Here is a 25,823-nt window from a genome sequence, read left to right as displayed (position 1 = left end):
AGCATGATGGATGGTGTACTTTGCAACATTTTGTAATTCATTGTGCACTGGAAAGGTGACATTGTTTACCCCATCATAATGACAGGTGGGTCAGTAAAATGGTCCTAAGGAGAGTTTTCCTGTCAGATGCAAAATACATATTAAAATGGATACATAAATAATTTAGCATGAATGAGGTTAGCTTCAGGGAATAAACAGTGATTTATATTTTTATTAAAGGGAAATATCAACTATAATATCATCATAATGTTAAAGACATTGATAGTGCTGGCAATGTCTAGTCAGTTTTATAAATAGAATATATGGCTTTATGTAATTCCTGTGCAGTTATTTCTTTTGTCCTTTGTGAAACCAGTGCAGGTACAGAAGAGTAAAGGGAACAATTAGTATTTAATACAGGTTGGTCAGATTGGGTCTACCATGTTCTTACTTTGAATAAGGGATTTGTTTTTATTCCAGTACATTTTATAAATGTTGAAGTTTTCTTTCTGTTAAGCATTATTTTGTATCGGGAAGACAAGTCAAATAATGCAGTTTTATGAAGAAACATTTTCAACAACTCATTAGCTGTGCATGAAATATTGTTACCAACACACTTCTCACTATCCCATTCCTCAGAAAGCATAGTTCAGGAGCCCAGACTAGCAACCTTCCTTACCAGTTGCACATCTGTGGATTGGTTGCTTCAATTCTCTAAGCCTCAAAAGTCCTTATCTGTATAAGGGGAATAGTAATAGTATCTCAAATGATTGTTGTGAGGAAGAAATGATAGAAACCATGTCAAGGGCCCGGAACTTAGAAGCACTCAATAAATGTTAGCTATTGTTATTAGTAGTCGGTATAAAGTAGATGCATTTAAATGGGAGAAATTAAGAAAATATCAGGACTATATATCATAAAATTTGGAGTACAAATGTTTACCACATTGTCTGAATACAATCTTCCTGTCTTCTATTTAACATGACAAATATTAATCATTAGGGAGGAAAATGCCTTAAGTATGAATACATAATAAAATAAATATAATTCCCTGATATATAATATAATTTTTCATTTAAAACTGAAAGCTCAGATAAATGAAGTATTTTATTTTTGAATGCAGAATGGCAAAGCATGTCAGTTTGGGCCTGAAGAGCGTTGCTTGTCTTTGTTTTGTGAAATTTCATGACATAGTTTAACACATGAAATCTGAACACTGCATCAAATATTTTGTCAAAAAGTCTTAAAGAGAAAATTAATCGCTGCATGGAATCCTTGGATAACTTGTAATCAGATGTCTATTTTCTCACGGCTAGGAAGACTTTGTCTTCCTCTTTTATTCCTCTTTTATTTTTAATATTCTCAAACAAAGGCAAACTTATCAGTGTTATGGCAGAAGGCAAAGCTATATGTATTTAGCTCTGAATGCTTCCTGTTACAGATAAAAATATCGGAAAGCTAAAGGAATAGAATGAAATTGTATTATTGTCTGGGTATGAAGATGAGGCTACTGTCTCACAAATAAAGAAATGTGAGCCTCGAGCAGTTTTTCAATGCTGAAAAGGATTTTGCATTTTATTTGTTTCCCCTCTTTTGTGGAATCCATCTTTTGGTCAACGGTGCACAAATGTGAGATGAATGGCTTTGAACAAAGTTGTATGTAAGTGATTCACTTAAAAAAATCTACATAAAATCCCTTGGTTTAATATAACCTTCTGTTTCTGATTTCACGAGCTCTGTGCAGTAACTGAGTTAACAAAATAATTTCAAAGTTGGCTGCTTTTTTTTTTGTTTTTTCAAGATAGTCCATGGGATTAGTTTCCACATATTTAAGGTATATATTTTTCCTGGATTTAAAATTTCGTAGATAGAAGCATTTACAAATAAAAAAGTGATATATCACAACATAGTGTCCATAGTGAAATATTTGTTAGGGAGGTTACATCTTATTCCCGGGAAAGAATAAAAGCCTATTATACGAAATAAAAGTTTACAACAAAGATAGTTGAATTCACCTAAACAGTTAAAGTACAATGGACTATTTTTCTCCCTCTTCATTAGAAGAAATATAGCATTTTGAGTGAGAAAGTGTTTGACTACAGATTTCTTTTTTCTTTTTTTTTTAAATTTATTAATTTATTTATATTTGGCTGTGTTGGGTCTTCGTTTCTGTGCGAGGGCTTTCTCTAGTTGCAGCAAGCAGGGGCCACTCTTCATCGCGGTGCGCAGGCCTCTCACTGTTGCGGCCTCTCTTGTTGCGGAACACAGGCTCCAGACGCGCGGGCTCAGTAGTTGTGGCTCACGGGCCCAGTTGCTCCGCGGCATGTGGGATCTAACCAGACCAGGGCTCGAACCCGTGTCCCCTGCATTGGCAGGCAGATTCTCAACTACTGCTCCATCAGAGAAGCCCCTTGACTACAGATTTCTAATTTGACTAAAGTTATTTCTAAAGATTCTGAATCAGCATAATTGTTGTTTGACAGAAAATTCTAGGTCAGGATTTTTAGTTTTAATATAAGTTAAAACATACCACTTACAATGTTTTGATAACATAACTTTCTTAGCAGATTTAATATATAGTTTAATTTTCATAAAATGTCAGTATACAGTTTACAAATAAGATTTACCTCATTTCATTGGATGCTGCAAATTCAGTCTTTTCAGAACTAGAGAGATCTGTGCAAAAGTTGATCCTTAGGTTTATGCACTATTTCAGTACATTAATATAGTTGATTTTAAAGGAAGCAGAATTCAATCATATTACTTTCATGGTCTCCAGGAAGAATTCTCTTGAATGAATTTGCAACTCCTTCAATATCCTTACCTTAATAAGTTGAGTATCATTTATTAAATAAAGTACCCTTTGATTATTAATCTGTTTTTCCTTGTATTTTAATTTGATACTGAAAGATTGATATAGAATTTAGCCTGCTGGCTGTCACTAATGTATCAAGAAACACTCAACATTTAGCAAGTATATACTGAGTGCCCTTTTTTATGCCGATCACAGGAGCAAAATCATCCATAAGAAAGTTTTGGACACTGCCCACATGTAGCTGGCAGTCTAATAGGGGAAACTTGCTATTAGGTAAGCAATTACACAACTGCATGGTGCCATCCTGCTATGAAAACTAGCAAGTTACCTAAATATTCTAGACTCCATTTCCTCATCTGTATAGTGGTCAGAAATATCGAGAAATATGAATGTTCTGAAAACAACTGATGTAATCTCCATGGTAAAATGGCTAGTACAGAGGACATAAATGGTTAAGTACTGATTTTCTTTTTCCTTTTTTATCATAACAGCCCTGTCCAATTTAACCCTTCTTATAATACACACGTGCGTGCATGTGATCTCTCCCTCTCTCTCTTTCTTCCTCCCTCCCTCTCTCTTTCTCTCTCTCTCTTCCTCCCTCCCTCTCTCCCTCTAAGGTTCTGTATTCAAATTCCAGTTTTCCAACAGCTGGGGTTCCCTGTGAACCTCCTCTTGCCCTCATCTCTCTCTTGCCGTTACCCACCTCTTGCCCTGATCTACTTCTGAATTTTTTCCACTTTGCCAAGACCTAGGCACATGCTTCAACCCACATCTCTAATGCATATCTTTTTTTTTCTAAATTACCTAGAAAATCCTTAAATAGTGCATTTTTTTCTTCCCCACAATTTGTTTTCTTAATTTAGTATACATTCTTATCCCAGGTTTGCATTATTTTGCCTGTTGACTTTGGAGATTATTGATGTAAATACGGAAATAGAATCCTGACAGAACTTTGCTTCACTTTGGATAAATTTCTATATTACAGTACTTTTTAACTTAATTTTCTCTCCTTTAGATGGATGTGCTGTATATGTTAGATTATAAAACATTTCACAAGTTGTTAAAAATGATTACTATATGCCAAGACAAGTGACTACTCTGGCTTATCTTTGTTTTTTCTGCTTTCAAAACATGGTCGCTGTACACAAATAAAAGAAAATAAATTATTCACTGTGCCATTAAGCACTGCATTTAGTATATCATTGTAGCAAATATTTTTTCAGCATGTGTTTATAGTACAGTAATAAAAAGTGATAAAATTGACAAGCCATCCCTTTATCTGACCTTTTACACTGAAGACAGCAGAATGGATTGTGTGAATTCAGTTGGGATATACTAGTTTAGCACACTTGCTGGTGTCCCTTCTGATCGGTTGGGAGTCTATTTTAACTGATTAGTTCTTCTGCTGTTCTAGTAATTAAATATTTTAAATAACTAAATATTATTTAAATTATTAATAGCTTTTTAATACTAAAATACTTACTATTTTATATATCTGGATGCTTATGCCAACCCCATCTTAACTGGTCTTTATTAGCTAGAATACTAGTTTGAGAAGGAGTTTGAAAGGATTGATTAGTGATGTCTGCCACAAGGGTGGGAGGAAGCAGCATTGGCTTTCGTGTTTTAATACATTGTGGTTTTCATAATAAGGTCTATGATGGAAAGCCCTTCAGTGAACTTGAAAAAAAGAACTAAGAAAGTACTAACAGTCTTTGAATTTTGAACTCTTCATCATTACTAATATACTATTTTTTTAGAAAGGATAACAGTAAACATGGGAGATTATTCTGATTTTACAAGTTTTTAATAAACATAAGCACTTTAATTTGAAGAATATTCAAAAGCTAGGTTACATAAAGTAGTAGTAAGTTTCTAAAGTAAAATTTGTATTTAGATGAATAGTACTTCTGATAACCCTGTATTTTGTCAGTATGAGAAATGCTTGGGTTTACCATTTCTGACTTTGAGTAGAAAATTACTGTTTTAGTCAAAGCAGGCTTTTCAAATATTCTGTACATTCAGAATCTCTCTTAGAGAAAACTGGGAGGATTCAGAGTGATTGATTTGGTTGAAAATGTCAAGTCTGAAAAATTTCAAGGCATACATCATTTCATAAGCATGAATAATTTTTGCTACCTCAGGTAGAAGAGAAACATGGCCCTGGATCATTCCTCAATGTTGAACCCAGGCCACCAGCAGGTGGAGGGCCCCAGAAACACTTCTCTGACCTGGCTACTTTCCGTGATTGTTCTATTAATTTTAGTTAGCTTACTACAGAAAATAACAATTCTATTCAGTTCTCTTGTTTATTCTCTTCTGTTGCTTCTTCTCAGAATAGTCTCTCCACTTTTCCATAGAACATTTGGTGCTCTAGAATGTCACTTTTTAATGTTTTGATTTTTAGTCATTGCTAACTATTTGGTTTATGATTCCTTCTAATCACATATTTTACAGTGGATAGAAGATAATTGTATTTTACTATTCATTTCTAAAGTGTACCAGTATCCTCTTAGCTGTTACTATGTGGCCCGTCTGTTGTCATGCCGATACTTTTTCTTTTTTAACAAAGTATAAATATTTGATTTTCTGTTACAATTGTTGTTTTTTAAGTTCTTTGTTCAAAAATTAACATATAGGGCTTCCCTGGTGGCACAGTGGTTGAGAGTCCGCCTGCCGATGCAGGGGACACGGGTTCGTGCCCCAGTCCGGGAAGAACCCACATGCCACGGAGCAGCTAGGCCTGTGAGCCATGGCCGCTGAGCCTGCGCGTCTGGAGCCTGCGCTCCACAACAGGAGAGGCCACAACAGTGAGAGGCCTGTGTACCGCAAAAAAAAAAAAAAAAAAAAAAAAATTAACATATAAAATTTAAATAAAAATTAATGTGTAGACTTTTTAATATTTCTCTGTGGTAAAAAAAATAAAACAGAGCTAGTTTCCTTTCACTCTGCACCTCTAATTTACTCTTTCCTATGTGTCAGGAAGTCCTCTATGTGTTAGGGAAAAACTGGTACACATAGAGTAAATAGTTCAACAAGCACCTACATTCCTGTTCACTTGGCATTTCCCAAAGATGGCTCAGATGTGACTTAATCCTTGATATTTGGACATAAATTAAACATGGTATGCCAACTGGTAAGTGGATGGTTTTCTAGCCTGACAGAATACATGCAATAAAGAGAGGTTCATTGTAGCAACAAGAATGGTTGGAAAAAATGGCTTGACATTTTATCATATCATTGTATATTGATTTGTCTCAGAAAAATTCAATGTGCTTTCTTGCATCTGTGATTTTCAGTTTGCTTGAAGGTAAATATGAAAGACTTTTGGAAAGGACCTGGTTCAGAAGCATCCTTTGAAGACAATAGATAATTTTTATTATCACCTGTCAAACTGTCAGAACATTGAGACTTCTGTAAATATTGGCTTTTAATGCATAGCTTCAAAGTACATAAACCAAAATAAATTGATAAAATGATGCCTGTTTTGGGGAATATTTTTGTGGGATAAAGTCCTCTTACATGTTAAAATGCATTGATCGTTTATATATGCTATTTATAGAAGATGAGTTGGAGAGCTCTTTAATTGAAATTGCCACTTTTGATGTCATTTACAGAATTGGTATTTTAGTAACTGCCGTATTTTTCTGGTATGTACACAAACAAAAAGTCATAGTCTGGCCTACACGCTCTCAGACCAGTATGATTTTCCCCCAAACTCTCCTAAATATGAAAAGTATGTTCATTAATATAACCAAATGTATAATATCTCTGTTTTAAGATGCTATCAGTGAGTCATATTTAGTAGATAGCTTAGAAAGTTGAAATGGAAAACATAAATTATCTCATTTTTACAATGTGATCATTAATATTATGTGACCATTTATTTAATAAATACTGGTCAGCCTTGTATTATTCTACAATTTTCCTGTCTTGCTAGTTGTTTGGCATGTGTCGTCCAGCACTGGAGCTTGCTGGTTGTTGAGTGGAGGTGGGCCTTAGCACTGAGTTGGAGATCTCTGGTGGAACTCTTGCTGATTTTTATTACATGGGGCTCAGAGGTCTCTGGTGGTCCAATCTCCTGAACTCGGCTTTCCCACATCGAAGGCTCAGGCCTGACATCTGGCCAGAGCACCAACACCCTGTCAGCCACATGGCTCAGAAGAAAAAGAAAAAAAAAGAAAGGTAGAAAAAAATAAAATGAAATGAATAAAGTTATTAAAATAAAATATTTTTTAAAAGTATTAAAATAAAAAATTTAAAAAGTAATAAAAAAAGAAAACATAAGAAGAGAGCCACCAAATCAATAAACAAATCCACCAATGATAACAAGCGCTAAAAAGTAAACTAAGATAAACATAAAGATCAAAAACTGGTCAGTTGCGTACGGCCAACCCCCTGTCTACAGTTGCTCCCAAAATCCACTGCCTCAATTTTGGGATGATTCGTTTTCCATTCAGGTGTTCCACAGATGCAGGTTACACCAAGTTGATTGCAGAGATTTTATCCACTGCTCCTGAGACTGCATGGAGAAATTTCCCTTTCTCTCCTGTTTTGCACAGCTCCTGGGTTTCAGCTTTGGATTTGGCCACACCTCTGTGTGTAGGTCACCTGAGGGCCTCTGTTCTTTTCTCAGACAGGACGGGGTTAAAGTAGCAGCTGATTAGGGGGCTCTGGCTCACTCAGTCTGGGGGGAGGGAGGGATACAGCATGCGGAGCTAGCCTGCAGAGGCAGAGGCCGGCATGACGTTGCATCAGTCTGAGGCATGCCATGTGTTCTCCCAAGGAAGTTGTCCCTGGATCACGGGACCCTGGCAGTGGCGGGCTGCACAGCCTCCCGGGAGGGGAGGTGTGGACAGTGACCTGTGCTTGCACACAGGATTCTTGGTGGCTGCACTAGCAGCCTTAGCGTTTCATGCCTGTCTCTGGTGTCTGTGCTGATAGCCGCAGCTCACGCCTGTCTCTGAAGCTTGTTTAGGCAGTGCTCTGAATCTCCTCTCCTCACGCATCCCATAACAATGGTTTCTCGCCTCTTTGGCCATTCCATACTTTTTCCCAGACTCCCTCCTGGCGAGCTGTGGTGCACTAGCCCCTTTCAGGCTGTGTTCACCCAGCCAACCCCAGTCCTCTCCCTGGGGTCTGATCTCTAAAGCCCAAGCCTCAGCTCCCAGCCCCCACCTGCCCTGGCGGGTGAGCAGACAAGCCTCTCAGGCTGGTGAGTGCTGGTCGGCACCCATTCTCTATGGAGGAATCTCTCTGCTTTGCCGTCTGCACCTCTCTTGCTGCACTCTCCTCTGTGGCTCCAAAGATTCCCTACCCTGCCCACCCCCTCTCCCCACCAGTGAAGGGGCTTCCTAGTGTGTGGAAACTTTTCCTTCTTCACAGCTCCCTCCCAGAAGTGCCGGTCCCGTCCCTATTCTTCTGTCTCTGTTTTTCCTTTTTTTCTTTTTCCCTACCCAGGTACGTGGGGAGTTTCTTGCCTTTGGGGAAGGCTGAGGTCTTCTGCCAGCATTCAGTAGGTGTCCTGTAGTTGTTCCACATGTAGATGTATTTCTGATGTATTTGTGGGGAGGAAGGTGATCTCCACATCTTACTCCTCCGCCATCTTGAAGATCCTCCCTCCTGAAACAGCACATTTAGTATTATAATTTTATGACTGGAAGGCATAACAGCTATTATTTTAATAATAGAAATTCCAGAAAGTAAAGTCCAAAGGAATCCTCTTGGCTGTAGGAGTATGCTGGATGGAACTCTCAGGGCAGTACGTTTCAAAGTGTGGGATGGGGTTCACTAAATCATAGGATTCCCAGTAAAATTTCCAGGAAGGCATACAATTTTTGCATTAATAAAATGAGACTTCTAAAAATGAGAAATATTGATATGAAACATAACTCTAAGGGAGTAGTGGGAAATGTGACAGAAGTAGTTGTTTGGTGTTATATTCTAAAGTCTTGGATTTCACAGTGGTACAGGTGGCTGTATAGGTTGTATCCTGCATAACCCAGGGGGTTGTCATTCACAGCTGGATATATGCACATCCTGAACAGCTGTGCATTGTGAACTTTGTACTTAATTTGGATAACAGTAGAGAATCTTTGAGTTGTTTTCACATCTAAGAGTAGTATGATTGTTGTTGAACCTTAAGGAAATTAATTTTACAGCATCTTGTAAAATGATTCAAATTCCAGAAACATGAATGTAAGAATATACCAAACTGGGTGGTCTGTTAGAGGCATAAACAGGGTTTGTAATTTGTTTAGAAGAGACTGCAAAGCAAAAATGAATCTAAACCTTTTTCTCAAGTGACTTCTCAAAGGAGAATTGTTGTACCCTGATAGAAATAGAAAGGTCATGATTGGGACAGGGTAAGAGAGAGATTAGTCCTCCTTTGAACGTTTTGAATTACTATGAATGATTTTGTTATGCTAAATGGGCAATTTGCTGTAATGCTTCTGACAGGGCTTTATTTTTCTTTGTCTTCTCTTTCAGGCTGAAGTCATTGATGTGAGTTATGGAAATGCAGATGATTTAAATAGGATTAAAAAAATGAAAAATGTCACAAATCAGATTGCACTCCTGAAATTAGGAAAACTGCCACTACTTTATAAGGTTGGTCCAATGGCTGTTATTTGGTGGTAGGGTGAATATTTTGTTCAGTTGGGGTTACATGTGCATATGAGAACATGAAGAGAGAGAGAGTGAGTGTGTGTGTGTGTGTGTGTGTGTGTGTGTGTGTGTGTGAGGGAAAGCAAGAGAGTGGAAAGACAAAGAGGCGTACGGTATCACAGGAAGATAACCTTTCCAAAATGGATAATTTTATATTAAGACCTTTAAGATATTGTGAGTTTGTGGGACCTTCATAAAATTGGCGTTTCCTTCATAATACCTATCTGGAATGCTAAAAATGAGAACCACAGTGTCTTCTTCTCGCGACATCTGCAAAACTTCTAATCTGATCTAATTACCATGTGCTTTATGTTAGACTAGTATCTCGCTGATTTACACTCCTTAGTGATTAATTTTTGTCAACTGTATAACTTCACAGTTACTGACTGTGCTCAGAAATTTAATTAAAATATAATATACTAAGGAAAAGCAGAATTATGATTTATTTTATTTAAAGAGTTTATTAATACTCATCCACCAAATGCATTTACATAATTAAAGCAGTTCAATCTAAGTATCTCATAATGAGCCACCGCAATAGAGAGTCACTACTGCTCATTCTTACTTCACTTTCTTTTTCTATTAAGAAAGAATGATCAGTATAGTTATGTAGTTATGTCCCTGGAATGCTCTGGTTCTGAAGATATATTGGATTTCTCCTCATTCAAACCTATATGAGATTAGCTAATTCCCAGGAGCAAAAAATGTTTCCAGAAATCTGTTGGCACACTCTGTAAGGACCCAAGAGAACATTCTGTGCCTGTTTTTTATTTTCCAAGGATGCTCTTATACTTAAATCAATGTCTGATAGTAGAAAATAGGCCAGAATTTTAAGTTAGTCTTGAAAATATAATACACACTGATAATAATTTTTGTAGGATATTTTGTAGGATTTTTGTAGGATTTGTTAGTATGTATTAAAGGCCTTAAAATTATCATTTTGACCCAGTAATTCCATTTCAACAGTATATTCTAAAGGGGAAAAAAATCAGAGATGATGAACACAATGATTACCAATGATGTGAGAAAATATTTGAAATGATATATACATCCAGTTTAGCACTGAAAATTATGCTACATTTGTACAGCTGAATACAACAATTACAATGTGAAGAATATTTAGTATGTGAAAATCCTCATAAGTCAAACAAATAAATTATAAAGAGGACATTTATAATAATTATAGAATAATGATTACATTTATAGTTACTTCTAAAAGTAACATTGTTAGAAATATGGGTTAAATATTTTTCTAAGCATTTTTAATGTATTTTCACATTAATCTTTACAATAACCATAGTGTTGAGGTACAGATTATTATCTTCAGTTTATAGATGAGTATCACAAGTGCATGAGGAAGGAAATAAGGTAGAGTATACTCTTTCCCCCAAAACAGCCCCAATCTGGTAGAGGGGCAAAATGATGACATTTTAAATCAATGGTACAGATTTGATCATGGTATGAGACTAGGCATTCTAATTACTTACATAAGACAAGCGATTCAAATTGCTTAGAGGACATTTTATTACCAGTAATCAGAAGAACTCTTCCTCTAGTTGTTTGAGGAAGAATGTTCTTTTCCAGATGTTTTAAAGGGACAGTGGAAAACAAAGCACAACAGACCCACTTACCCATGAAGGATAAGTTCCAAGACTCCCAGTGGATGCCTGAAACCACAGTTAGTACCAAACCCTACATATACTATGCTTTTTCCTATACATATATACTTATGATAGTGTTTCACTTATAATTAGGCATAGTAAGAGATTAACAACAATAACTAATAATAAAATAGAGCATATAACAATATACTATAATAAAAATTATGTGAGTGTGATACCACCAACGTCATTCTGATAATTTAGAGGGCTGCTTAGTGACTAATGGGCAGGTTAGGATATACAGCATGGATATGCTGGGCAAAGGGACGATTCACATCCTGGCTGGATGGAGTGGGACAGCCTGAGATGACATCAAGCTACTCAGAACAGCCCGTAGTTTAAAACTTAGGAATAGTATTTTTGGAATTTTCTGTTCAGTGTACTTTGGACTGCAGTTGACCACGAGCATCTGAAACCTCTAAAAGTGAAACTATGGATAACAGGGAACTACTGTAACACTGCTTTGAGTACAGTACATGAATCCTGCTTGTTCAACCTAAGAATGATACAGATGTCTAAAATGTTGTTTGTGGTAGGGGCCAATTATCTAAATTGGGTTGATGGAATTATGGATTTCTATTTCTTTATATTTTCTAAATTCCTAATGATTTTGTATATATTTTGTAAGGAAAAAAAGTCTAAAAATTCATGTTAAGATAAGGCATTTAAAATTTTTTCTAACAGTGTGTATAGGCCAAATACTCAAAATCCCTACCAGTAGATAATGGGTTAAAACATAGCCAGTTTCTTTTTATTTGACTGCTGCAGAGAATATTTACATTATGAAACCATTTGGCAAGGTCCGCAAAGTACTGAAATAGTGGTTTATCTAGAATAGGTCACAGTTATTAAAACCCCAGTACATTTTCCCTGATCATCTTCCTATGAAGAGATTTAACAAAGAGGTCTGTGCAGAATTTCCCTTTAGACAGAGCCTTGCCACAAACTTGGCATTATCTTCTAGCCAGAGAAGAGAGCACTCTTTCTTTAACCTTTCAGATTCTATTCTAGGCATCTCTGTTTTCTGTAGATTGTCCCAGAGATTATGGAATCACGGATTCCATATCTGTTAATATATATTCATATTGTAAAGAGAAAAAGAAAGCATGGTGTAGACAAGGTTATATAGCATGATTATAGCTGAACTTGCTTCACCTGTCCATCAGATATATTCTGAGGCTGAAATTGGAAAATGAGGTAATAGAGTAATACAGCTGGGTTGAAAAAAAGGCAGAGGACCAATAGACTTCTATGTGAATTACAACTGTTACTCATGATTCCAAATGAGCATCTGGACTGGGAACATGGGACTGAATGAGTAGAGAAAAGTTAATCCTATTTTAACTGTGCACTAGTAACTAAATCACAGTTTAAAAAATTAATCTGGGAGGGAATCTCTGTATCTGAGTTAAAGAGGGCAAAGGGGAAGCAAAATTGTGATATTACCTCCTAAAGAGAGTAGAAAAATAATCCGCAGTCAAGAAGGAGGAGATCTCATTAGTTTGATCATAAATGGTATGTATGTGTTAATTTAGTCACTAGGAAGGGATTGATGAGGTAATCCCCACATTTGTAGCAGGAGCTGTAAAAGGCAGATGGCTTCTAGCTATAAGCCTTGATGTCCACACTTTGTTGTTGCAGGAAGGGGCCAAGTCCTTCAGACCTAGCTTGTGCTGGTTTCCTTAAGCTTAAACCTTAGAGGAAAGGCTTTAGGTTTCTATGAGCTTTGTATTTATAGCAGTTTATTTTATAGGAGAGTGCTTTCATTCCTTAAGCTTTAAGACAAAATAGTCTTTTATCTGTCATGACGGATTTACTTAGATTTCTCTCAGTGGCAATCTGAGACATAATAAAGCAGATCCCCAAACCCTTGCAAATTCCCAAATTGCTAAATAGGTCTCTAGTACGAAATTTATTTTATAAAAGGCAATAAAAGCATTTGGCTTTCTTTTAGAGTCATTTTCACAAAAAGCAGTAATAAAAAAAAAATTACTGTGTAGTCCATGACAACTAGAAATTGAGTAAATCCCACTGAAATGTGGAAGATGGGCCATTTTCTGGGTCTGCACCACATGTAAGTCCTAAATCTTGTAAGAGTCAAATTTGCATATGGTAAAATTACAAATGACTAAATATCTATGCCTTTTGTGCATGGTGAAGTTACACATGAAAATTCATAAATGCTGTTGTGATTTTTTCATAAATGAAGTAACATACAGTACATTCCTAGTACTCACAGCTAGATGGTAAGATACTAGCAAATATTACCTGGTTTTTGCATTTTCTTATATACCTTTTTATCCCTGTAATCACAATTTTAATGATTTGGGAATCCAAATGATTTTGTAGTTTCCTACAAATGAAACAGTTTCCTATCTATTCATCGGATAAGATTTATATTTTAATATCAATTTTGCATTGTTTGGCCAGTGTATGACTTAACCAACTACCACTCAAGTCCATAAAGCATGCTTAAAGAGGAAGGCATTTTGGAAGAGCCTGGAGGGAAATGAGAGGTAGAAAACAATTGTTATGTGTTGATATTTTCAAATATTCAGTAGATTGTTTCCAACAGATTAGGAAAAAAGTAAACTTCATACTATTTGAATTTCAAACCCAATTTCATCTACAAAACAAGTAAATTTAAAACACTGAGTTGGGGGTTTAGTGAGGAAATCTATATTTGGTGAATTACCAATCAGTACTCAACAAGTGGACAATAGGAAGATCAGTAAGAAATTCTCTAGTTTAGGTAAAGTAAATCCTGAGAAATACTATATTTTGAAACCTTACCTCACATAAGGCATTGACATACTTTTCATATTTGCTGAACTATACTCTGTTTCATTTGCTCCAATCTCCTTTTTTTTTCTGATGACAATTATTTAATCCTTATGATAACTGCATTCAAAAGAATTATTTTTTTAAATTTCAGTTAATAGAGAGCGGCATTACTCTATTACATGTGGTAGAAGTTTAAGATGGTAGATCTAAAATTTAAGTTTCATTTCCCCAAATTAACATATAATGTATTCAGCTAATAATTAGTGTCAAAAATATGTGATATGATAACCTTCAAGATGGTGGTGGAGTAAGGCATGGAGATCACCTTCCTGCCCACAAATACATCAAAAATACATCTACATGTGTAACAACTCCTTCAGAAAACCTACTGAAGGCTGGCAGAAGACCTCACAATTCCCCAAAGGCAAGAAACTTTCCATGTACGTGGGTAGGGCAAAAGAAGAAAACAGCCAAAAGAATAGAGATGGGACCTGGACCTCTGGGAAGGAGCTGTGAAGGAGGAAAAGTTTCCACACACTAGGAGGCCCCTTCACTGGCAGAGACGGGGGCTGGACGGGGGGGAAGGTTCAGAGCCACGGAGGAGAGTGCAGCAACAGTGGTGCAGAGGGCAAAGCAGAGAGATTCCCGCACAGAGGATCGGTGCTGACCAGCACTCACCAGCCTGAGACCTTGTCTGCTCACCCACCAGGACAGGTGGGGGCTGGGAGCTGAGGCTCGGGTTTCGGACGTCAGACCCCAGGGAGAGGACTGAGATTGGCTGCGTGAACACAGCCTGAAGGGTGATAGTGCACCACAGCTAATGGGAAGAGAGTCTGGGAAAAAGACTGGAACTGCCTAAGAGGCAAGAGACCATTGTTTCGGGGTGCAGGAGGAGAGGAGATTCAGAGCACCGCCTAAATGAGCTTCAGAGATAGGTGTGAGCCATTGTTATTAGCGTGGACACCAGATACGGGCATGAAACACTAAGGCTGCTGTTGCAGCCACCAATAATTCTGTGTGAAAGCACAGATCACTCTCCACACCTCCCCTCCTGGGAGCCTGTGCAGCCTGCCACTGCCAGGGTTCTGTGATCCATGGACAATTTCCCCGGAAGAACACACAGCATGCCTCAGGCTGTTGCAAAGTCACACAGGCTTCTGCCACCGCAGGCTCGCCCCACATTCTGTACCCCTCCCTCCCACCGGCCTGAGTGAGCCAGAGCCCCCTAATCAGCCACTCCCTTAACTCCCTCCTGTCTGGGTGAAGAACACATGCCAGAGGGCTACCTGCATGCAAAGGTGGGGCCAAATCCAAAGCTGAACCCCAGGAGCTGTGCAAACAAAGAAGAGAAAGGGAAATCTCTCCCAGCAGCTTCAGGAACAGCAGACTAAATCCCCACAATCAACTTGAAGTACGCTGCATCTGTGGAATACCTGAATTGACAATGAACCATCCCAAAATTGAGGCGGTGGATTTTGGGAGCAAATGTAGACTTGGTGTTTTTGTACGCAGCTGACTAGTTTCTGATTTTTATGTTTATCTTAGTATAGTTTTTAGTGCTTGTTATCATTGGATTTATTTATTGGTTTGCTTGCTCTTTGTTTTATAATTTTTTTAATTATGTATTATATTTCTTTATTTTAATAATTTTTAGTTTGTATTTTAATAACTTTCTTGTACTTTTATTTTTTTCTTTCTTTTTTTTCTCCCTTTTATTGTGAGCCATGTGGCTAACAGGGTCTTGGTGCTCTGGCCAGGTGCCAGGCCTGAGCCTCTGAGGTGGGAGGGACAAGTTCAGGACATTGGACCACTAGAGACATCCCGGCCCCACATAATAGAAATTGGTGAGAGCTCTCCCAGAGATCTCTGTCTCAACGCTAAGACCCAGCTCCACTCAACAACCAGAAAGCTACAGTGCTGGACACCCCATGCAAAACACCTAGCAAGACAGGAACACAACCCCACCCACTAGTAGACAGGATGACTAAAATCATAACAAGCTCACAGACACCCCAAAACACAGCACTGAACGTGGTCCTGCCCACCAGAAAGACATGATCCAGCCTCATCCACCAGAACAAAGGCACCAGTCCCCTCCACCAGGAACCCTCCACAACCCACTGAACAACCTTACCCACTGGGGGCAAACACCAAAAACAATGGGAACTACAAACCTGCAGCCTGCGAAAAAGGAGACCCCACACAGTAAGTTAAGCAAAATGAGAAGACGGAAATATGCAGCAGATGAAGGAGCAAGGCAAACACCCACCAGACCAAACAAATGAAGAGAAAATAGGCAGTCTACCTGAAAAAGAATTCAGAGTAATGATAGTAAAGATGATCAAAAATCTTGGAAATAGAATGGAGAAAATACAAGAAATGTTTAACAAGGACTTAGAAGAACTAAAGAGCAAACAAACAATGATGAACACCACAATAAATGAAATAGAAAATTCTCTAGAAGGAATCAATAGCAGAATACTTGAGGCAGAAGAACAGATAAGTGACCTGGAAGATTAAAAAGTGGAAATAACTACCACAGAGCAGAATAAAGAAAAAAGAATGAAAAGAATTGAGGACATTCTCCGAGACTTCACAGACAACATTAAAGGCACCAACATTCTAATTATAAGGGTCCCAGAAGAAGAATAGAAAAATGAAGGGACCAAGAAAATATTTGAAGAGATTATAGATAAAAATATTCTCTAACATGGGAAAGGAAGTAATCAAGTCAAGGATGCACAGACAGTCCCATACAGGATAAATCCAAGGAGAAACACGCCAACATACATATTAATCAAACTATCAAAAATTAAATACAAAGAAAAAATATTAAAAGTAGCAAGGGAAAAGCAACAAATAACATACAAGGGAATCCCCATAAGGTTAACAGCTGATTGTTCAGAGAAACTCTGCAAGCCAGAAGGGACTGGCAGGACATATGTAAAGTGATGAAACGGAAAAACCTACAATGAAAATTACTCTGCCCGGCAAGGATCTCATTCAGATTCGAAGGAGAAATTAAAACCTTTACAGACAAGCAAAAGCTGAGAGTTCAGCACCACCAAACCAGCTTTACAACAAATGCTAAAGGAACTTCTCTAATTAGGAAACACAAGAGAAGGAAAAGACGTACAATAACAAACCCAAAACAATTAAGAAAATGGTAATAGGAACGTACATACTGATAACTACCTTAAATGTAAATGGATTAAATGCTCCCACCAAAAGACATAGACTGGCTGAATGGATACAGAAACAAGACCCATATATATGCTGTCTACAAGAGACCCACTTCAAACCTAGGGACACATACAGACAGAAAGTGAGCAGATGGAAAAAGATATTCCATGCAAATGGAAATCAAAAGAAAGCTGGAGTAGCAGTTCTCATATTAGACAGAATAGACTTTAAAATAAAGACTATTAACAGGAGACAAAGAAGGACACTACATAATGATCAAGGGATCGATCCAAGAAGAAGATATTACAACTGTAAATATTTATGCACCCAACATAGGAGCACCTCAAAACATAAGGCAAATGCTAACAGCCATAAAAGGGTAAATAGACAGAAATACAATAATAGTAAGGGACTTCCACACTCCACTTTCACCAATGGACAGATCAATCAAAGTGAAAATAAACAAGGAAACACAAGCTTTAAGTGACACATTAAATAATATGGACTTAATTGATATTTATGTACATTCCATCCAAAAACAACAGAATACACTTTCTTTTCAAGTGATTATGGAAAATTCTCCAGGATAGATCATATCTTGTGTCACAAATCAAGCCTTGGTAAACTTAACAAACTTGAAATCATATCAAGTATCTTTTCTGAGCACAATGCTATGAGACTAGATATCAATTACAGGGAAAAAAAACTGTAAAAAATACAAACACACGGAGACCAAACAATAGGCTACTAAATAACCAATAGATCACTGAAGAAATCAAAGAGGAAATCAGAAAATACCTATAAACAAATGACAATGAAAACACGACCACCCAAAACCTATAGGCTAGCAAAAGCAGTTCTAAGAGGGAAGTGTATAGCATTACAATCCTACCTCAAGAAACAAGAACTCTCAAATAAACAACCTAACTTTACCCCGGAAGCAATTAGAGAAAGAAGAACAAAAAAACGCCCAAAGTTAGCAGAAGGAAAGAAATCATAAAGATCAGATCAGAAGTAAATGAAAAAGAAATGAAGGAAACGATAGCAAAGATCAGCAAAACTAAAAGCTGGTTCTTTGAGAAGATAAACAAAATTGATAAACCATTAGCCAGACTCATCAAGAAAAGGAGAAAATTCAAATCAACAGAATTAGTAATAAAAAAGGAGAAGTAACAACTGATACTGCAGTAATGCAAAGGATCATGAGGTTACTACAAGCAATTCTATGCCAATAAAATGGACAACCTGGAAGAAATGGACAAATTCTCAAAAAAGCACAACCTTCCAAGACTGAACCAGGGATAAATAGAAAATATAAACAGACCAATCACAAGCACTGATATTGAAAGTGTGATTAAAAATCTTTGAACAAACAGAAGCCCACGGCCGGTTGGCTTCACAGATGAATTCTATCAAACATTCAGAGAAGAGCTAACACCTATCCTTCTCAAACTCTTCCAAAATATAGCAGAGGGAAGAACACTCCCAAATGCATTCTGTGAGACCACTATCACCATGATACCAAAACCAGGCAAACATGTCCAAAATAAAAGAAAACTGCAGGCCAATATTTCTGATGAACAAGATGCAAAAATCCTCAACAAAATACTAGCAAACAGAATCCAACAACACATTAAAAGGATCATACACCATGTTCAAGTGGGGTTTATCCCAAGAATACAAGGATTCTTGCATTTGCAGTATATGCAAATCGATCAATGTGAAAAGACATTTTAACAAATTGAAGGAGAAAAACTATATGATCATCTCAATAGATGCAGAAAAACCTTTTGACAAAATTCAACACCATTTATGATAAAAAAAAAAACTCTCCACAAAGTAGGCATAGAGGGAACGTACCTCAACATAATAGACACAAACCCACAGCCAACATTTTGTCATACATATGACAAACCCACAGCCAACACCATTCTCAGTGGTGAAGAACTGAAACCATTTACACTAAGATCAGAAATAAGACAAGGTTGCCCACTCTCAGCACTATTATTCAACATAGTTTTGGAAGTTTTAGCCACAGCAATCAGATAAGGAATAGAAATAAAAGGAATCCAAATTGGAAAAGAAGAATTCAAGCTGTCACTCTTTGCAGATGACATGATACTATACATAAAGAATCCTAAAGATGCCACCAGAAAACTACTAGAGCTAATGAATGAATTTGGTAAACTAGCAGGATAAAAATTAATGCACAGAAATCTCTTGTATTCCTATACAGTAATGATGAAAAATCTGAAAGAGAAACTAAGGAAATACCCCCATTTACCATGGCAACAAAAAGAATAAAATACCTAGGAATAAACCTACCCAAGGAGACAAAACACCTGTATGCAGAAAACTATAAGACGCTGATGAAAGAAATTAAAGATGATACAAACAGTTGGAGAGATATACCCTGTTCTTGGATTGGAAGAATCAACATTGTGAAAACGACTACATTACCCAAAGCAATCTACAGGTTCAATGCAATCCCTATCAAACTACCAATGGCATTTTTCACAGGAGTAGAACAAAATTTTTCACAAATTGTATAGAAACACAAAAGACCCGGAATAGCCAAAGCAATCTTGAGAAACAAAACCAGAGCTGGAGGAATCAGGCTCCCTGATTTCAGACTATACTACAAAGCTACAATAATCAAGATAGTATGGTACTGGCACAAAAACAGAAATATAGATCAATAGAACAGGATAGAAAATCCAGAGATAAACCCATGCACATATGGTCACCTTATCTTTGACAAAGCAGGCAAGTGTATACAATGGAGAAAAGACAGTCTCTTCAATAAGTGGTGCAGGGAAACTGGATGGCTACATGTAAAAGCATGAAATTAGAACACTCCCTAACACCATACACAAAAATAAACTCCAAATGGATTAAAGACCTAAATGTAAGGCCAGGGAATATAAAACTCTTAGAGGAAAACATAGGCAGAACAGTATGACATAAATCACAGCAAGATCCTTTTTGACCCACCTCCTAGAGAAATGGAAATAAAAACAAAAATAAACAAATGAGACCTAATGAAATTTAAACACTGTCACACTGCAAAGGAAACCATAAACAAGATGAAAAGACAACCCTCAGAATGAGAGAAAATATTTGCAAATGAAGCAACAAAGGATTAACCTCCAAAATATACAAGCAGCCCCTGCAGCATCAAAAAAACAAACAACCCTATACAAAAATTGGCAGAAGACCTATACAGACATTTCTCCAAAGAATATATGCAGATTTCCAACAAACACATGAAAGAATGCTCAACATCACTAATCATTAGAGAAATGCAAATCAAAACCACAATGAGGTATCATCTCACACCAGTTAGAATGGCCATTATCAAAAAATCTACAAACAAATGCTGGAGAGGGTGTGGAGAAAAGGGAACCCTCTTGCACTCTTGGTAGGAATGTAAATTGATACAGCCACTATGGAGAGCATTATGGAGGTTCCTTACAAAACTAACAATAGAAGTACCATATGACCCAGTAATCTCACACTAAGCATATATCCTGAGAAAACTATAATTCAGAAAAAGTCATGTACCACAATGTTCGTTGCAGCAGTATTTACAATAGCCAGGGTATGGAAGTAACCTAAGTGTCCATCAACTGATGAGTGATTAATGAAGATGTGGCACATGTATACAATGGAATATTACTCAGCCAAAAAAAGAAATGAAATTTAGTTATTTGTAGTGATGTGCATGGACGTAGAATCTGTCATGCAGAGTGAAGTAAGTCAGAAAGAGAAAAACAAATACTGTAGCTAACATAAATATATGGAATCTAAAAAAAAAATTGGTTCTGAAGAACCTAGGGTCAGGACAGGAATAAAGACACAGACGTAGAGGATGGTCTTGAGGACATCGGGAGGGGGAAGGTTATTCTGGGACGAAGTGAGAGAGTTGCCTTGACATATATACACTATCAAATGTAAAATAGTTAGCTAATGGGAAGCAGCTGCATAGCACAGGGAGATCAGCTTGGTGCTTTGTGACCACCTAGAGGGGTGGGATAGGGATAGTGTGAGGGAGATGCAAGAGGTAGGAGATATGGGGATATATATATATATATATATATATATATACATATAGATGATTCACTTTGTTATACAGCAGAAACTAACACAACATTGTAAAGCCATTGTATTCCTATAAAGATGTTAAAAAATGTGTTATCCAGTACAATAGTCCAACAATGTGCCTAAAAAAGGAACTCAATATTTTTTGAATATAAGATATTCATGGTGTGTGTGTGTGAGGTATGTATGTGCACATTGGTACAGCCTTATGTGTCATGCTGGGAAAATAGGAAAGAAGAGAAAGACTCCTTCCTTATTGAAACTTTTGATGCATTATAATTTATATTTTTATAATTATAAATTATAATATATAAAAATATATATATAATATAAATTATAATATAAAAATAATTATAATTTTCCCTGGTATTGATGAACGTAGCAGATCTATTTACATGGTATTCTGTGAATATTTCAGATAAAAGAAAACATTTAATTCAGTGTCATTGCATGATTTGGGGGGTATAGTTTTGTATGTGGAGGCAAAGTTGCTTCTTTTTTAAGACAATTTTGGAAGACATTTTATGAACCAAAAGAAGTGAACACTATTTTGATACTTAGAAAGGGTATGCTTGTTCACTGGCTGATTGAATGAGGCACTTCCTACCCTGTTTTCAGAAGTAATTACAAAAGACCAGTGCTCCGTACTTTGTATTTGTACAAGTCCAGAGCTGCTACACTGCTCACAGAAAACATGGTCAGGACTAGAACACAAAATCAGGAAACAATGGTTTAATGTATTTAAAAGCCAAATCTGCTATTATTTTTTTTTAATCAGAATGTTTTCCATTTTCCACTGACTGACTTTAGTTATTTTTCTAAATGTCTTAGACCAAATATTACCATATCTACGAAAGGTAATTTTTGTTGAAATACAACTTCAATCATAAGTTATAATGGAAAAACTTTAGACTGAGTGTTATTCTTCCATTTAGCGTCAGACTTTAAGAAAGTGCATTTAGAGTGAGAATAACTAATCCTGAATACTTCTGATCTTATACCTAAAATTAAAGTATTTTTCATGGCTTAAAACCAAATTAAGGTATGTCTACAAATCTTCAGTCTGTTGTGAATGATTCCCATAACTAAGAAGTCATGCCTGTATTTTACCTTCATGATAATATAATTACTTTTATTGACTGACAGTTTGAATATTGGGAAATCATAACTAGTGACATCATTCATTAGAGGCCTTGGTTTTTGCATTATCTTATTGTAGTATGTTAAGCATAAATCATCCCCATGCATTCATGCAAGTTTGGTAGTATAAGAAAAGGTGCTAAGCATTTTGTTTGTCTTAAATATTATAATATAAACTAAGAAAAGCAAGAAATCAAGAAAGAAGTCAGACAGAAAGGGAGGCAGGAAAGAAGGATAGAAAGAAAGAAAGAAAACAGCACTTGATTCCCCCCTAGTTCGTGCTCTAAAATTACATTTCAGAAATCTTTTTATGCATTATATATTACTCTAAAATCCAAAAGAGTAAGTTTCAGACATATTTTAATTTTTGAGGAATTATTTGGACACACCAGCATAAATATCTCTATGATAATAACATCTTGCTTTGTGATAATTCTGAGCTATCCTTTCACATTTTAACTTTTCCTTCTCTCCCTCTGTCTGGTTGACGCTTTTCATTTTTTCCTGCTGTAGATGGGTTTCTCAGTCTTTCCAATGTATTGTATTTGTTCCGTATTCAACAGGTGATTTATTTTCAGTAATGAAGTACAGCATGGCAGGATGCAAAAATGGTAGAGACAGGCTCAAGTTCAAGCTTGATGTTTATGTGACCTTGGGATATCATGTAACCCCTCTGAAGTTTTAAAGTTTTTTTTTTTAATCTCAAAATGGCGATAAAAGTAATCCCAACTCACAAGCTTGTGTGAGCATTAAATCTTAAAATGCATGCATAATTCCTAATAAATATTAGTTACTGTTAGTAAGCCCTTAAAATCTGAATAAGATTCTAAAGAGAAACGATATGAGTTTAATAATGGGGAATGACAGCTCTCTCAAAATTCCAAAACTGAACTGCATATAATAATATCAATACTAGATAAATCTATTATAGAAATATGGTCTCTCAAGATTGCACTTTTGCATTATTTAACAGTAAGGATTATGCTGATGCTATGTAGCATACTTTGAATCTTAAACAAAAAAAACTAAAGCTGCCTCTAATAATTTTTGTGGAATAAGGCAGGTATAAGTAAGTGGAGAAATGAATGTTAAAAATAAATATAACTTGATTATTAAGGATGAATATGAACAATGACCTAAAAGGATAGTAGATGATTTTGATTTTTACATTCTTCAGTATTAATGCATAGACTTTTTTGTGAGGTGATAGAATTATGTAATTTTAAGAAAATAATATTGTCTTAGGAATTAAAACTATATTACATTTATAGTAGTTGTATAAATAATACAAATTTTAAACTATTTTGAAAGTTGAGGTATCATGTGTGTTTCCAAGAACATCATGAAATTGCCTACATCATAAGGCTGTTGTAAAAAATAATTTAAATAATACATGTAAGTATGCAACACAATGCCAAGAACATACTAAGCACTCATTAAAAGAAAACTAATATTTTATTTAATCACATTAAAAATTTTATTAAATACTACATTTTCTGCTTGAATTCCATTTTTCTTAATGGTCACCATCCTATGTGATCAAAAATCTAAGACCTTATCATTTGCTAAATAGTGTAATCCCAGCCTTGTTTGTTTAAGTAAAGGATCTGTACTTCAGTAAAGGGTTTAGATTATCGCAGGAATGATTATGATGTTGAAACTTTAGTTCAAGATTTTCTTACAATTTGAATTTAGAATATCCTAAAACTGACGTGGAGATTTTGCATAGTTCCTTTCACTTGCTCGCTGATATTTCATAGAGGTCATGGGTGTTAACAATTTTTTAAATTAAAAAATAGATAAACCCTTGGCTCTACATTAACAGAGTTTTAAAAGAACCCACTTGATGTCTAATTATTAATCACTATACGGCACTAAGTTCTTTTTTGCTATTTTTTCTCATCCATTTTCTTATGATAAAAGTAGATTAATTATTACTTTGCTCTGGAACACATTGGTAACGAGTCCTGGGCAGCAACTTGGATTTTATTAATTTATTGTTGTTATAAGATATGTGAAGACAGAGTTAAATTACTTCTGGAAGGAAACATCATTGAAAAAAATTAATATTGGGGGAAAAATACCTCTTCTTAAAATTTATGTAATTAAAGTTACAGCTACAAAATGTATCTATTTTTGAATTCAATAGACTTCTTATTTTTATAATAACCTTTAGTAAGCTATAAGACCTGATGTAGCTACACAAGCTTAAAATATTTTCACCTGAACTTTGAAAACAATATACACTCAAAATATTATTTTAATAAGTAATTAATAACAGATGTTTATTATTGTCACAAATATTCAATAAATTGCTTTTTAACTGAAAATATGTTTTTACTGTGTTTATGCAAAAGTTATTCGGAAGGTTTTATAGCTCCATATATATTATAGTTAAGAATAAAGCTTTTGTGGTTTTAATAATGTACTGGTGGGAAAAAAATCCTTTCTATTACAGATTTTTTAGAAAGTTACTTTTTTTGACTAGATTTGCATTTCCAAATTTTATGAAATCTTTACATCAGTTTTGTATATTTTCTCTTGTATTGCATTTTAGATTACACCTTGTAATCTCATTTAGCATAATAAATTCCTTGTTTTCTTAACTTAATAATTAATAAATTATTTGAATAGTATAATCATGTAATATCTAAATTTTAAAACTGACAACACCAAGAATTTCAGCCATCATTAGAATAATTCCATTCTTTAAATCAATTTTGTACTGGAAAATTTAGAAAAATTAAAGTGTCTATAATCCCAGAAATACATGTAGAATAATAGCAGACTTAAATTTGGACTAATATGCACAATCAAAGAAGAACTATAGGTAGATCCTTTAAAGAAAATTATGTTTGCTCTTCAGTTTATGACTATAATTTTGTTTTAATCTGAATCTATTAGGTTGTTAAAATTACTATGCTTACCTATCAATAAAGAACATGCTTATTTTTCATAAGTGCATAAGTTACCCATATCAAACTTCTTTCATAATTCTCACACAAAGACAATTCCCAAACAGTTTTAGTTTAAATTTTATCGTGTATGAAATGAGTGAATGAAATGCAGGAGGAACACTTACAGTTTTAACATGCCATCGTTATTTGACACTGGTCTAATACCCAAATTAATAGCTGTTCTAATACGGTTTCTTTGCTTTTAAATAATAGCATGTCTGTAATTAAATAATAGTACAACTTGGTGATGGTATTATGGACATCTGTGATATCTAATTTATATCTATATAAATATAATTTGTTATAATCCAGTTTAATTTTCGTTTTGTTAAGAAAAGAACAATTTTTGGCTTCCTGGTGGCGCAGTGGTTGAGAGTCCACCTGCCGATGAGGGGACACGGGTTTGTGCCCCAGTCCGGGAGGATCCCACATGCCGCGGAGTGGCTGGGCCCGTGAGCCATGGCCGCTGAGCCTGCGCTCCGCAACGGGAGAGGCCACAACAGTGAGAGGCCTGTGTACCGCAAAAAAAAAAAAAAA

General features: G+C 35.8%; 1 protein-coding gene across 3 annotated transcripts in view; it reads left to right on the top strand.

Moving 5' to 3' along the window:
* The window catches only part of NAALADL2 (N-acetylated alpha-linked acidic dipeptidase like 2), a 1,063,610-nt gene that overhangs the window by 404,606 nt on the left and 633,181 nt on the right, over positions 1 to 25,823 (top strand). For all 3 annotated transcript variants that reach the window (XM_060011115.1, XM_060011116.1, XM_060011114.1), the window contains exon 4: positions 9,284 to 9,403. In XM_060011115.1, the coding sequence (XP_059867098.1) occupies positions 9,284 to 9,403 (120 nt within the window). The remainder of the gene's footprint in view (positions 1 to 9,283; positions 9,404 to 25,823) is intronic.

Source organism: Delphinus delphis, chromosome 4, assembly GCF_949987515.2.
Source record: "Delphinus delphis chromosome 4, mDelDel1.2, whole genome shotgun sequence".
Classification (NCBI taxonomy): Eukaryota; Metazoa; Chordata; class Mammalia; order Artiodactyla; family Delphinidae; genus Delphinus; species Delphinus delphis.
The sequence above is the reverse complement of the archived record's forward strand: the minus strand, read 5'-3'. Positions and strand labels throughout refer to the sequence as shown.